Raw genomic sequence first — 12,274 nt, 5'->3', positions numbered from 1 at the left:
CGTTGGGTAGGGAGTTTCAAGGTTTTGATCCAGCGATGAAAGAATTGCAATATATTTCCAAGTCAGCATGATGTGTGACTTGGAGGTGGTAGTTCCATGTGTCTACTGCCCTTGTCCATCAAGATGCTGGAGGTTGCACGTTTGGCAAGTACTTTCGAAGAAGCATTGACAAATTGTTGCTGTGTATCTTGTAGATGGCACTCACTGCAGCTATCGTGCACTAATAGTGGAGGGAGTGACTGTTTAAGCTAGTGGTTGGGGTGCCAGTCAAGTGGGCTGCTTTATCCTGGATGGTGTCAAGTTTCCTGAGTGGTTTTGAAACCCCACTCATCCAGGCAAGTGGAGGATATTCCTTCACACTCCTGAATTGTGCTTCGTAGATGATGGAGATACTCTACGCAGTCAGGAAGAGAGTGGCTTGCTATAGAATACTCAACCTCTGCGTTGCTCTTGTAATCGCTATTTATGGGACTGATCCAGTTAAGTTTTGGATCAGTGGTGAACTCCAGGATGTTGATGGTAATGCCAAAGAAGGTCAAAAAGAGATAAATAGACTTTTTCGTGTTGGAGGTGGCCATGCCTGGTACTTGTGTGGGTGGAATGTTACTTCCCACTTAACCAGCTCAAGCCTAAATGTTGTCTAGGTTTTGCTGAGTGTGGATGCAGACTGCATCATTGTATTGTTACAATCCCGTTCGGGACAGTTATCTTTTAAAAAGAGAAAGTCGAATTCCCAGTTTTTACTGAAGAATTACGCCACAAGCTATCGTGTTTTAAACAACATTACTGTACAAGAGTTAAACAAAGCAAAATGCTACTAAATACTTCAATTTGGAAACACATTTTAAACTTAAAATCTTAACAGAGCCCCCTCATTTGTCTTGCTACTTTCACCCCAAGAATTTTCCCTGTATGTTGCAGAATCTTGGTTTGTTCACTTCTCCTGGGACCAGTCCAAAGTGTACCACTGCTCTTAAGAATTCACTTTAATTTCCTCAATTTCTCCTCTGTCTTCTGAGGTATGAGATCACCTCCCGAATCTGGACATCCCAGCTTGAGCACAGGCCTGTCTCAAAACAGAAACACCCCTGGTTCCTAATGGCCTCTGCTCCTGAGTCCAACTGTTTTCAAAGCCAGTTATTCAAAAGCCAACCGACTATCTCAGTAAACACACCCAACCTCAAAAGGCATCTCCCTATCAAAAGGCATCTCCCTAGCAGTGTCTATCTAAATAGTACATGTCTTAGATAGCAATTCAAACTAATTATTCCTAATTCCAAATCTTCTCTTTGATTCCTGATGCCCATATCAATAGTTGATATTGCTAATAATGACAGAACAAATTCTCCTAGACCTATTGGTTCCAACTGCCCAAATAAATGAGGCCACCTGTGTTTTTATGGCTTTCTCCTCTCTAACTTTGTTTCTGTAAGCACTCATGGAAAGATTTTTGAACTTCAAATCTTCTTTGTTCTGGGGCAATACATGAATAATTTAAACCCCTGTTGATGGCAGCTACAGACACACTATCTCCATCAAGAAGGGTTTCCATTGTGTACAGTCTATACATTTCCCAATGTGACCTTATTAAATAAACATGGCCCACCCTTTGATTTGCAACCGCCCTAGGTTTGTTTCCCAACTTCTCAAACCTGGTGTTTTCATTTGTCTTGTTTTAAAAAAAAATTCAGTTTCCAAATAAAAACTTACCTCTAGAATGTTAATATAAACGATGAACCAGATAGGTGATTGTTAACAACTACCCCTAGGAAAAATGAAAATTCATCACCATAGTGATGTGTTTTCATTTACACCAAGAACAAAATAAGTTTGTAACATGCTATACACTTAAACAACTACCTTATCACATACAATACCTATAACAGTCTTCCTCCATTGTCCACCATATCTTGATGATATTCCTTTGCTGAATCCATAACCAGAAACCATGGTCCAGTTAGACAATATTTCTTTTTGTGGTGTTCTCTGAAAGTTGTCTTCTGTATATGAAAATCCAAATGTCCCTGGGTAAACGATGATTCTGATAGTCCCTCTGACTTTTGCATACCAATAGATGTGAATTCTGCAAGTGGAGATTCCTCATTGTTAACCATGTGAATTTTCAAACTCAGTCTTTGAATTAATCTGTTCAGATGTCACTTCCTGAACTTTATGTAGTTCCTTTTCTTCAGGTTCTTCATTTTTCAGCTCAAAAAGAATGTCCCAATTAATTCCACAGTTAAACCATTTTCCTTCTGCTTAACTCCAGGCATGTCTTTATTTTTGAGCTCGTTCTCCAGACAAACATTTTGAGTTCTCTTTTTGAGATAGCATGTTTAAAATTGCTTCTGTCTGTGCAAACAACTCCTCCTATTGTTGGTCAAAATCATCTTTAGTCACTTTCAGAAGGTTGTTCAAATTGTCCTGATGTTTAAATAAAAATGCTTGGTTTGATTTGGTTTTCAAACATTTCATAATCCTTCTTGATTCCACTCAGAATGAGCCTTATCCTATCCCTTGCGAGCAAGAGTGGCGTCCTCGTTTTGAAATCTCATCTTATCTAAAACTTTGATTCTTCCTTGCAACTCCTGAATCATCCCTCATCCTATACACTTTGGGGTTTCAAATGGTCTTTTGTAACCTATTCAAATCCATCAATTCCTGCTGTTGTCCTGCTGTTGTGTTAGCATTGATTGGTAGGCACCTTTGATTTGGTGTCGGGTCTCGTGAACCCTTCAGCGTTAGTCTGAAGTTTCAGTCCTCCTTGGGAGAACTTTTATTTTGAAATTCTTTAGATACTACTGCTGACTCTGCAAAGTCCATCAATGGTGTGGATACATCTGTATCTTTAATTAATTTACACTCTGGCCCAAGGGGATTACAAATAGGTGAGGGAGTCTTTACCCACAAGAACATGGACTGCAGCGGTTCAAGAAGGCAGCTCACCACCACCTTCTCGAGGGCAATTAGGGATGGGCAATAAATGCTGGTCTAGCCAGCGAGGCCCACATCCCATGAATGAATAAAAAAAGTTCTCGTACTCTTGCCCACCGTTCCAGAAAATGGGAAAACCTTCTCTCCCGCAAGATCATTTCCTAATATAAAATCAACCTGATTTACACGTAGTTCAGATACAACACCAACAATAACACATCTGTTTAGTAAAGCATTGTTTAAATTCACTCTACAATGGGGTGGGCACACAACTTCCATCCATACCCCGTATCAATACATTTTTATTCAGCGAATTCTTTGATGAAAAGTCTATATATTTTTCTAACATTAAGCTCTGAGCTGAACCAGTATCTCTCAGGGTAACAGTTTCTGGGTCTTTCCTTGGACAAAAATGGAGTGACTTTCCCTTCAAATATAAACCCCTGATAATCTTTAACGCCCCTATTTGCACCCATTGTAAATACATTAGACGGTATTGGTTTCTCACTAGCCTCACACCTTGGTGCAGTATTACTACCCTCGTTCACTAAAGCTACGGCTTTCAGTTTTAACTTCCAATGTTCTGCTTTTACATGTCCAGCCTTATGACAATGAAAACATGTTGGTCTCTTTGACTTGCTCTTAACCTCCATACAATCTTTTTTACCACTTTGAGAAGCATTTGTCTTCCCATTTCTGCTATTTCCTTCTGTGTACTCAGAAACTGGATCACCATTAGGTCTATCTATCCAACTTCTGTGTGGATTTGCAAATGACGATCATCTAACCTCTAGCTGCTTATGGAACAGATCATAACCATCAGCTAAAACAGCAGCTTCTCTTATGTTAGAAACTTTACAGTTTTTTAGGTATGTTGTAATACCTGCTGGAACACTATTTTTAAATTCCTCCATTAACAACGCCTCTCTCACATTTCCCGAATTCTTTTCAAGTTTCATAGTCAAAAATCATTTATTTTTCTCTAGCAAATGCTATAAAAGTTTGATTCAGTCTCTTCCTCATATTTCAAAATTATAATCAATAAGCTTCTGGAACCAGCTGGTGTGTTAAGTACCACATTTTTAACCGTCTCATAATCTGCAGACTGTTCCTCCAAAAGACTTGAATAAACATCCAATCCTTTTCTCAAAGACACTAAAAGAATGGCCCATGTTTCTCGTGGCCAAGCTAACCTTGTAGCATATTTCTCAAATGTGACAAATTATATCTCAACCCCTTCCTTACTGAATTTAGGCACTAGGCAAATATTCTTTGTCACATCGAAACCTGGAATTGAATTCGAATCATTATCCAGTTGTTCCCTGTCCACGTAAATGGAGCTTTTTTCAATTCAAATTGTCTTGCTTCCATTTCTCTTTGAACCTCTGATTCAAGTTTCTACATTGCCCCTTTTCCTCTCCTTCGAGCTCAAGTTTTTCATTTTCATTTCTTTTGCTCTTTCGAGTTCAAATTTTTGCTTTTCTTTTTCAGATTCAAGTTGCTTCGTTTGCAGCTGAATCCTAGCTGTCACATTGTGTTTTATCTGGGTCAATTATTTCTTCTTTAAATTCCAAGTGTTGAGCTAAAGTCTCCACTATTTCTGTTTTGTTAGCCCCTGCTTTTAACTCTATCTACAACTTTTCTGCTAACTCCATCAACCTGACTTTTGTTGATTATTGCAAAACACTGAGGTAAGTCTTCCCATCCAGCAAAAGTCTTGGCAATTGACAAAGCCATTCTGCTTCTCAAACACAGTAAAAGTCACCATGAAATCTTGTTCGCTTAAACTTTAGCAAATCCAAGCGTACCTATCTCAATCTGTGGATTTGAAATCCTGCCAAGAGCCCGCAGTTTGTTACAATGCCTTTAGGGACCGTTCACTGGGAATTCAACTTTCTCTTTTTAAAGGTTATTACTGAAAGAACTACACCACAAGATTTAATGTTTTAAACCAAAATTTTACTGTAGAAGAGTTAAACAAGGCAAAGCACTACTAACATAACACTATAATTTGGAAACACTTGTATTTTAAACTTAAAATCTTAACAGAAAATGAAGATGAATACTTAAAACTCTAAATCTCAACAGAATACCCTTGTTTGACTGTTACTTCCACCCCGAGAATTTTCCCTGTATATTATAGGATCTTGGCAGTTTGTTCACTTCTGCTGGGACCAATCCAAAGTGTACCACAGTTTAAAGCCTGGCTAGCCGACCCGAACCTGACTACATGTATCAGGGTCGGGTCTGTATTCTGCGTCCAGCGTTCGGGGTTGGGTCGGGCTGGACTATATTGTTTTGTTTCGTATTGCTTTCGTTTTAGTCTATGATTTTTTTCTGTTTCAATAAATATGTTTGTTATTTTCTGGTCGGGTCGGGCATTTAAAAAAATTAAAGGACTTGGGCCCAGATCGGGTTCGGGTTGGCTGTTGATGGGTCAGGTCCGGGTTGGGTTTTAATTTTATACCCGAGCCAGGCTTCACCACAGTTCTTAGGAATTCACTTTGATTTCCTTAATTTCTCCTCTGTCTTCTGAGGTGTGAGATCACCTTCCCAGCTTGAGCATGGGCCTGCCTCAAAACAGAAACATTCCTGATTCCTGATGGCCTCTCTGCTCCTGAATTCAACTGCATTCAAAGCCGAAGCTTTCCAGAAGCCAACTGCTTGTCTGAAGCCACCAGCTTTCCAAAAGCTGCCTATCTCAGCAAGAACACCCCCAAAAAATCACCCAATCCCAAAAGGCATCGCCCTAGCAGTATCTATCTAAATAGCATTGTAGTACACATGGCATGTCACAGATGGAGATTTAAGCTAATTATTGCTAACTCCAAATCTTTTCTGATTCCTGATACCCACATGAATAACTGATATTGCTAACAATGACAGAACAAATTCTCCTAGACTTGTTGGTTCTAACTGCCCAACTAAATGAGGCCACCTGTGGTTTTATGGCTTTTACCTCTCTAACTTTGTCCCTGTAAACATTCATGGAAAGATTTTTGAACTTTGATTCTTCTTTGTTCTGGGAAATTATATGAATAATTTAACCCCTGATGACAGCAGCTGCAAGCACACCGTCTCCATCAACAAGTTCAGAGGGGTTCCCATTGTGTCAGGTCTTTACACTTCCCAATATGACCTTATTAAATAAACATGACCCATTCTTTGATTTGTAACCACCCTAGGTTTGTCAGCTTCTCAAACCTGGTCTTTTCATTTGTCTTGCATTAAAAAGAATTCAATTCCCAAATTAAAGTTACCTCTAGAATATTAATATAAACCATGAACCAGATGATTGGAACAATATGAGATTGTGAATGGAACTGAGCACTGTGCAGTCATCAACAAACATCTTCACTTCTGACCTTATATTGGAGGGACGATTATTGATGAAGCAGCTGAAGATGCTTGGGCCTAGGACACTACCCTGCGGAACTCCTGCAGTAATGTTCTGGGGCTGAGATCATTGGTCTGCAACAACCACAACCATCTTCCTTTGTGCTAGGTATGACTTCAACCAGTGGAGAGTTTTTCCCCAATTCCCATTGACTCCAGTTTTGCTAGGGGTCCTTGAAGCCACACTCGTTCAAATGCTGCCTTGATATCGAGGGCAATCACTCTCACTTCATGTCTGGAGTTTAGCTCTTTTGTCTATGTTTGGATCAAGGCTGTAACGAGGTCAGGAGCTGAGTGGCCCTGGCAGAACCCAAACTGAACAGATTGTAGGTGAGTAAGGACTACTTGACAACACTCTCCATTATATCTTCCATCCAATGTATTTTATTTTTTGTAGTGTGCGACCGAATTGTTTGATACATCCAGAGTCCCACTATGCCAAGTCGTTCCTTAATATCACGTGGAGTGAATTGAATTGGCTGAAGACTAATTTCTGTGATAGTAGGGACCTCAGGTGGAGGCTGAGATGGATCATTCACTCGGCAATTCTGGCTGAAGACGGTTACAAATGCTTCAGCCTTGTGTTTCGTACTCGCATGCTGGGCTCCGCCATTGTTGAGGGTGAGGATGTTCATGGAACCTCCACCCCTTTTAGCTGTTTAACTGTCCGTTATTCATGGCTGGATTTGTTTTGTTAGAATTCCTTCATGGGATGTGGGTATCACTGGCAAAGCCAGCATTTGTTGCCTATCTCTAAGTACCCTTGACAATTGAGTGGCTTGCTAGGCCATTTCAGAGGGCATTGTTGAGATTCTGGTATCACGTGTGGGCTAGACCGGGTAAGGACAGCAGATTTCCTTCCCTAAAGGACATTAGTGTATCAAATGGGTTTTATGACAATCTGGTAGCTCCATGGCGCCATTACTGAAACTAGCTGTCATTTCCAGTTTTTTTTATTCATTAATTGAATTTAAATTTTACCAGCAGCCATGGTGGGATGTGAACTTGTGTCCCCAGGGCATTAGCCTGGGTCTTTGGATTACTAGTCCAGCATCATTAGCATTACGCCACCTTGTGTTAGTTCTTACAACCTGCAGCGGGCCCATTCTGTCAAATATATCCATCAAGACTCGACTGATCAGTCAGTAGTATTGCTACCAAGCCACTCTTGGTGGTGGACATTGAAGATCCCTACTCAGAGTACTTTCTGTGCCCTTATTACCCTCAGTGTTTCCCAAGTGGTGTTCACCATGGAGGAGTACTGATTCATCAGCTGAGGGATGTAGGTAGGTGGTAATCAGTAGGCAGTTTCCTTGCACCTGTTTGACCAGATATAATGAGACTTTGTGGACTCCAGAGTCAATGTTGAGAACTCCCAGAGCCACTCCCTCCTGACCATATATTACTGTAAAGGCCTGCTACCCGACTTGAACCCGACGACGTGTCGGAGTCAGGTCGCACTTCCGGGTACGGCATTCGGGCTCTGGTTGGGTCGGACGCACTCTATCACCACCTCAGGTAAGTGATTCTAATGTTAATTTATTTGTTGGACTTTAAAGGTTGTTTTGTTACATTTATTTTAAGCTTGTGCAGGTAAGGAACAAAGTGAAAAATGGAAGGCAAGTTAACTGGTTGGGCGTGGGAAAAAATGGAAGGACTCTGGCCGAGCCAGCTCGGGCTCGGATGGGGTTCTGTCGGGCTTGGGTTGGATCTCATTTGCAGACCCGAGCTGGCCTTTATACCACTGTGCCACCACTTCTGGTGCATCTGCCCTATGGGTGGGACACGACATATCCGGGGATGGTAATTGAGGAGTCTGGGATGTGGCTGAAAGGTATGATTGAGAGTATATATGTTTGCATACATGATTGTAAGGCTGTTGCTTGACTAGTTTATGGGATAGCTCTCCCAATTTTGGCACACATCTTCAGATGTTAATGAGGAGGACTTTGCAGGGTCGATTGAGCTGGGTGTGCCTTTATGTCAGAATCTGGTGCCTAGACTGGATGGTTCATCTTGTTTTTTTTCTTATAGCTTTTTGTAGTGGTTTTGATACAACTGAGTTGCTTGTTAGGCCATTTCAGAGGGCAGTTAAGAGTCAAGCATATTGCTGTGCATCTGAAGTCGCATGTAGGCCAGACAGGGTAAGCATGGCAGATTTCCTTCCCTCATGAACATTAGTAAACCACATGGGTTTTATGACAGTTTGGTAGTTTTGTGGTTACCATTACTGATGCTGGATTTTTATTCCAGATTTATTAATTTCATTAACTGAATTTGAATTCCCCAGCTATCATAGTGGGATTTAAACCCATGTTTCCGGATCATTATAATAAAAACAGAAAATGCTGGAAATAGTCAGGTTTGGTAACATCTGTATGGAGGGAAAAAAACAAAATGACCGTTTCTGGCCTGTGACTTTTCATTCTCTTGCATCGACTTGATTAAAGGGCACAAACCTGAAATGCTTCTCTCCACAGATGCTACAAGACCTGCTGAGTATTTCCAGTATTTTCTGTTTTAATTTCAGATTTCCATCATCAGTATTTTGCTTTTGTCTCAGCATCATTAGTTCACTAGTATAACCACTCTGCTATTTTACCCCTCATTAAACTCCGTTGGAACAGTTTCAATGGTGCAAAGCTCTTCACTTGGCTTGTGCTCAAACTAGGTGTGAAAAATGTAAAAATGTTCCGTTCTCTGAGCACTGGTGTTCACGTTTATAACCAGAACATTTTCAACACAGAAATTTTGATGCAACATTATGATATAGACTGATCAGAATTTTCCAGTTTAATATTTTAGATTTTTGGAGATACTCTTCAAACTCTAACCTCTTTTTAGGTTTCTTGCTAATTTTTTCCCCTTTAAGGGTGGAGTATGTCTGAACATGCATTTGTTACGTCACCTTAAAAAAAAAGTTCTGGTTTTCAAAAAGCTTTATAAATACTTTCAATACTGTATAGCATTCAAGAAATAGTCATGTTCTGAGCTGTACACATCCCATTCATCTTGCAGTGAAGCAATGTGTTACTGTACAAACTCTCATTAAGGTAGCAGGTTAAATTCTCTACACTTTTTTTATTGAAGGCTTGAGTCATCCCAAGGACCAACACTCCAACCTGGGTGCTCCAAGTGATTTCCTCTCATCCTCTGGGTTCCTTTTAAAATCAGGTATGCTAGCGATCTATTTGTACATTTAATGCTGTGGATTTCAAAATTAATTTTTACCTATATAACTTAAAGCTGATGCATTTCAAGAACCTTTTTAGGCAAGCTAAGTGTTTATTCTTAGAAAGTAAGTCTTGTGGTCAAGTGCCAGAAACATCAGGTTTTAAGCAAACTCATAGGTTACTTGCTCTCAAAAACTTTTGTGTATATATTTGAGATGTAATTTTGCTTGTGCAGTAAATAGCTAAAGATGGAACTATCTCTCAACAGATTTAAAAGCAACTTGCAAGCTCAAAAAGACACCTTTTATACTTTCAAAACTGTCATTTTTAATTAAAGAAAAATCATGATTGTGTTTTAAGTTTTTTTGTTTCATTTGGCTTTTAAGTGATCTTCAGTAAAATCCTGAATGTTTGATCTCCAGTTAACCTATTGAATGTTAGCATTTTATGTGATAGTTTTATTTGCACATTTCCCTTTTTCTACTTTGTCATTGAAGCTGCAGTGGGGAGATTGAACGCCCATTTAGGTGTTACAAAATTAGCATCAGTTGAGCCTTATTTGCAGGAAGCAGGTGCCTTTATTTCATTTCATCTACTCGGGCAGTTTTCAAAACAGCAACTGAGGCCAGGATTTTACCCTGGGCGGACGAGAGCGGTCACCGATTGAAAAGTCGGTGGCTTAACCCGCTTCCGCCTGGCCTGTCGATCCGACCCGTATTTTGCAGGTCCCCGGGCTTTAATTGGTTTGAGGTGGGACTTCCACCTGCTTGAGGTCAGGCCCCAACGAGGCAAGGGTGGTCAATTGGGGGGGTGGGGCGCTGGTGGTGATTGGGGCAGCCCTCCGGGCACCGGGTACCTGATCAGGAGGGCGTCACCACTCCAAAAGGTATATGCATTCTCAATTCGATGTGTTTTTATTAGTTGTTGCACAGTTATTTAAAACTAAATGTCTTTTAGTCATGTATAACTATCTTTAACTTGATCACGAGTAATTTTATTTTCAAATGTTTGTAAAACTTGAGACGTACTGAATGACCTTCACAAACAAGCCTTAAAAACCAGTGCAAGGATAAGAAAATGCAAGTTTCACGCTGTATTTGTGCTCTTTCTACCAAGATAATTTATAAGCTTTCTATAATAGCAAATATAAAAATAAATCACTTTTGCTTTTATTGTTTGGGACCTTGGTATTGTGTTCAGTTTCTGTTGTGCATTTGATTGTAAGGCATTTAATCCATTGAAGTTTGTTACACGTGGGAAATATCAGTAAGCTTTGAGGAATATAGATGCAAGTGAATTGATGGTAGTTTGCATGAATTAGAGAAGCACTCTTCTAAATGTGGCAACATTTGAGCCCAATTTCTACTTCTCTAATTGGCAGAAGTATTTGCATGTTTTATGCTCATGGAGAGCAATAATGATGTTGAGGAACTAAATTGTTTTTCTACTGCTGGTACCCCAGTGTCGATGTCAGATACACTCTAACCAGCCAGGTCATAGCTATTTGCGGAGTAAAAAATGCTACCAGGAAAGGGCAGGAAAATGAAGTTAAAGTAGATAGCTGAAGGGCCAACAGAGGGAAGAATAACCTCAGGACTGTCATTTCTGTGATTCTGTAAAACTTACAGCCCTCTTCTGCAATCTCAGCAAAACAATCCCTATTGTACCTAGATTTTTTTTTTATTTCCAGCATACTTATGGCTTCACAGGTTTCTGTGTTTTGTGGTGAATTGTGGGTAGATTTTGAAATTGAACTAGGAATAAGTTAAAACTAAAGTAAATTAAGAAGAGAGCCTTAGAGGCTTACAGAAAGGAATCTTTAATTTCTCCTCTTCTCCTTCTCCACCCCCCACCCCCCAAAAAAATTCTGGACTGTATTTGAGTAAAGACCTCCAGAGAAAGGATATGTTTAAGCAACTGTACCACTAAATTTCCTTACACTTTTCCATTTTAATCTTTGAGATTAACTTTGTGTGTAAATATTAACTGTTTAGTCGCAATATTCAAGGCAAAAAAGTTACCATGCTCACAATTTTTGAATCAGCTGTACAATACAATTCAGCCAAATTTTCTATTTTTAAAAGTTGCACAGTGGTGTAATTATTAGTCTGTTAATTTTCATTAAACTTTCATTCTAAAGAAAAAAATCAAAACAGTCTGTGGCTTTTGACAATTTGTCTGTGATTTTGTCTTGGCTAGAGCAATAAAATAGTTGAGCCAAAGTATGGCTTGAGATATGGCAAGTCAGTAAATTTTTATCATAGTTAATCATAGTGATTTTAATAGTTTAGATCCAGGTCTCTGGTGTATTATTGAAGTATGCAGGCTTGACTTCTGTCTTCATATCTAAAGTAAGCTGTGCAAATGCTGCAGGCACCTTATTCTGGTGACTGCAATTGTGTACCGCATTACTAAAATGTGCTGTTTTTTTCTCTAGTACAGTTAAAATGGAGTTTTAGTTACTTCCTCTCATATCTCAAGCCTCTCCCCACAGTCCAACACAGGCACTTGGCACAGTAAAGCTCCACTGTACTGACCAATGAAATCTTGAAAATAGATGGCTTAATTGATGGTTGAATAAACTGTGTATAAAGATTGACTATTGTATTTCAAGACCAGGTAGTTGCAGTTTTCAGCCTAGGTACCATTTTATGTTTAGGTAGTGATCATATATCATCTTATCCCACTGTTCATAACTGTCCTCAAAGACCCAGATCCTTGGTTTTGTTTTAGGACTGCAACTTAAGGCAGTTGATTTTGAAAAATGTAAT

At 39.6% G+C, this 12,274-nt stretch overlaps 1 protein-coding gene across 4 annotated transcripts in view; it reads left to right on the top strand.

Annotated features, from left to right (window-relative positions):
* gigyf2 (GRB10 interacting GYF protein 2) overlaps positions 1 to 12,274 on the top strand; it is a 146,133-nt gene that overhangs the window by 43,634 nt on the left and 90,225 nt on the right. For all 4 annotated transcript variants that reach the window (XR_010975956.1, XM_068042064.1, XM_068042063.1 and 1 more), the window contains one exon: positions 9,421 to 9,504. Coding sequence is in view for 3 of the 4 variants with exons in the window: in XM_068042064.1 (XP_067898165.1) it covers positions 9,421 to 9,504 (84 nt within the window). In the remaining variant the exon portion in view is untranslated. The remainder of the gene's footprint in view (positions 1 to 9,420; positions 9,505 to 12,274) is intronic.

This window comes from Heterodontus francisci, chromosome 11 (assembly GCF_036365525.1).
Source record: "Heterodontus francisci isolate sHetFra1 chromosome 11, sHetFra1.hap1, whole genome shotgun sequence".
NCBI classification, from domain to species: domain Eukaryota; kingdom Metazoa; phylum Chordata; class Chondrichthyes; order Heterodontiformes; family Heterodontidae; genus Heterodontus; species Heterodontus francisci.
Note: the sequence above shows the minus strand (reverse complement) of the source record. Positions and strands in the feature narration are given on the sequence as shown.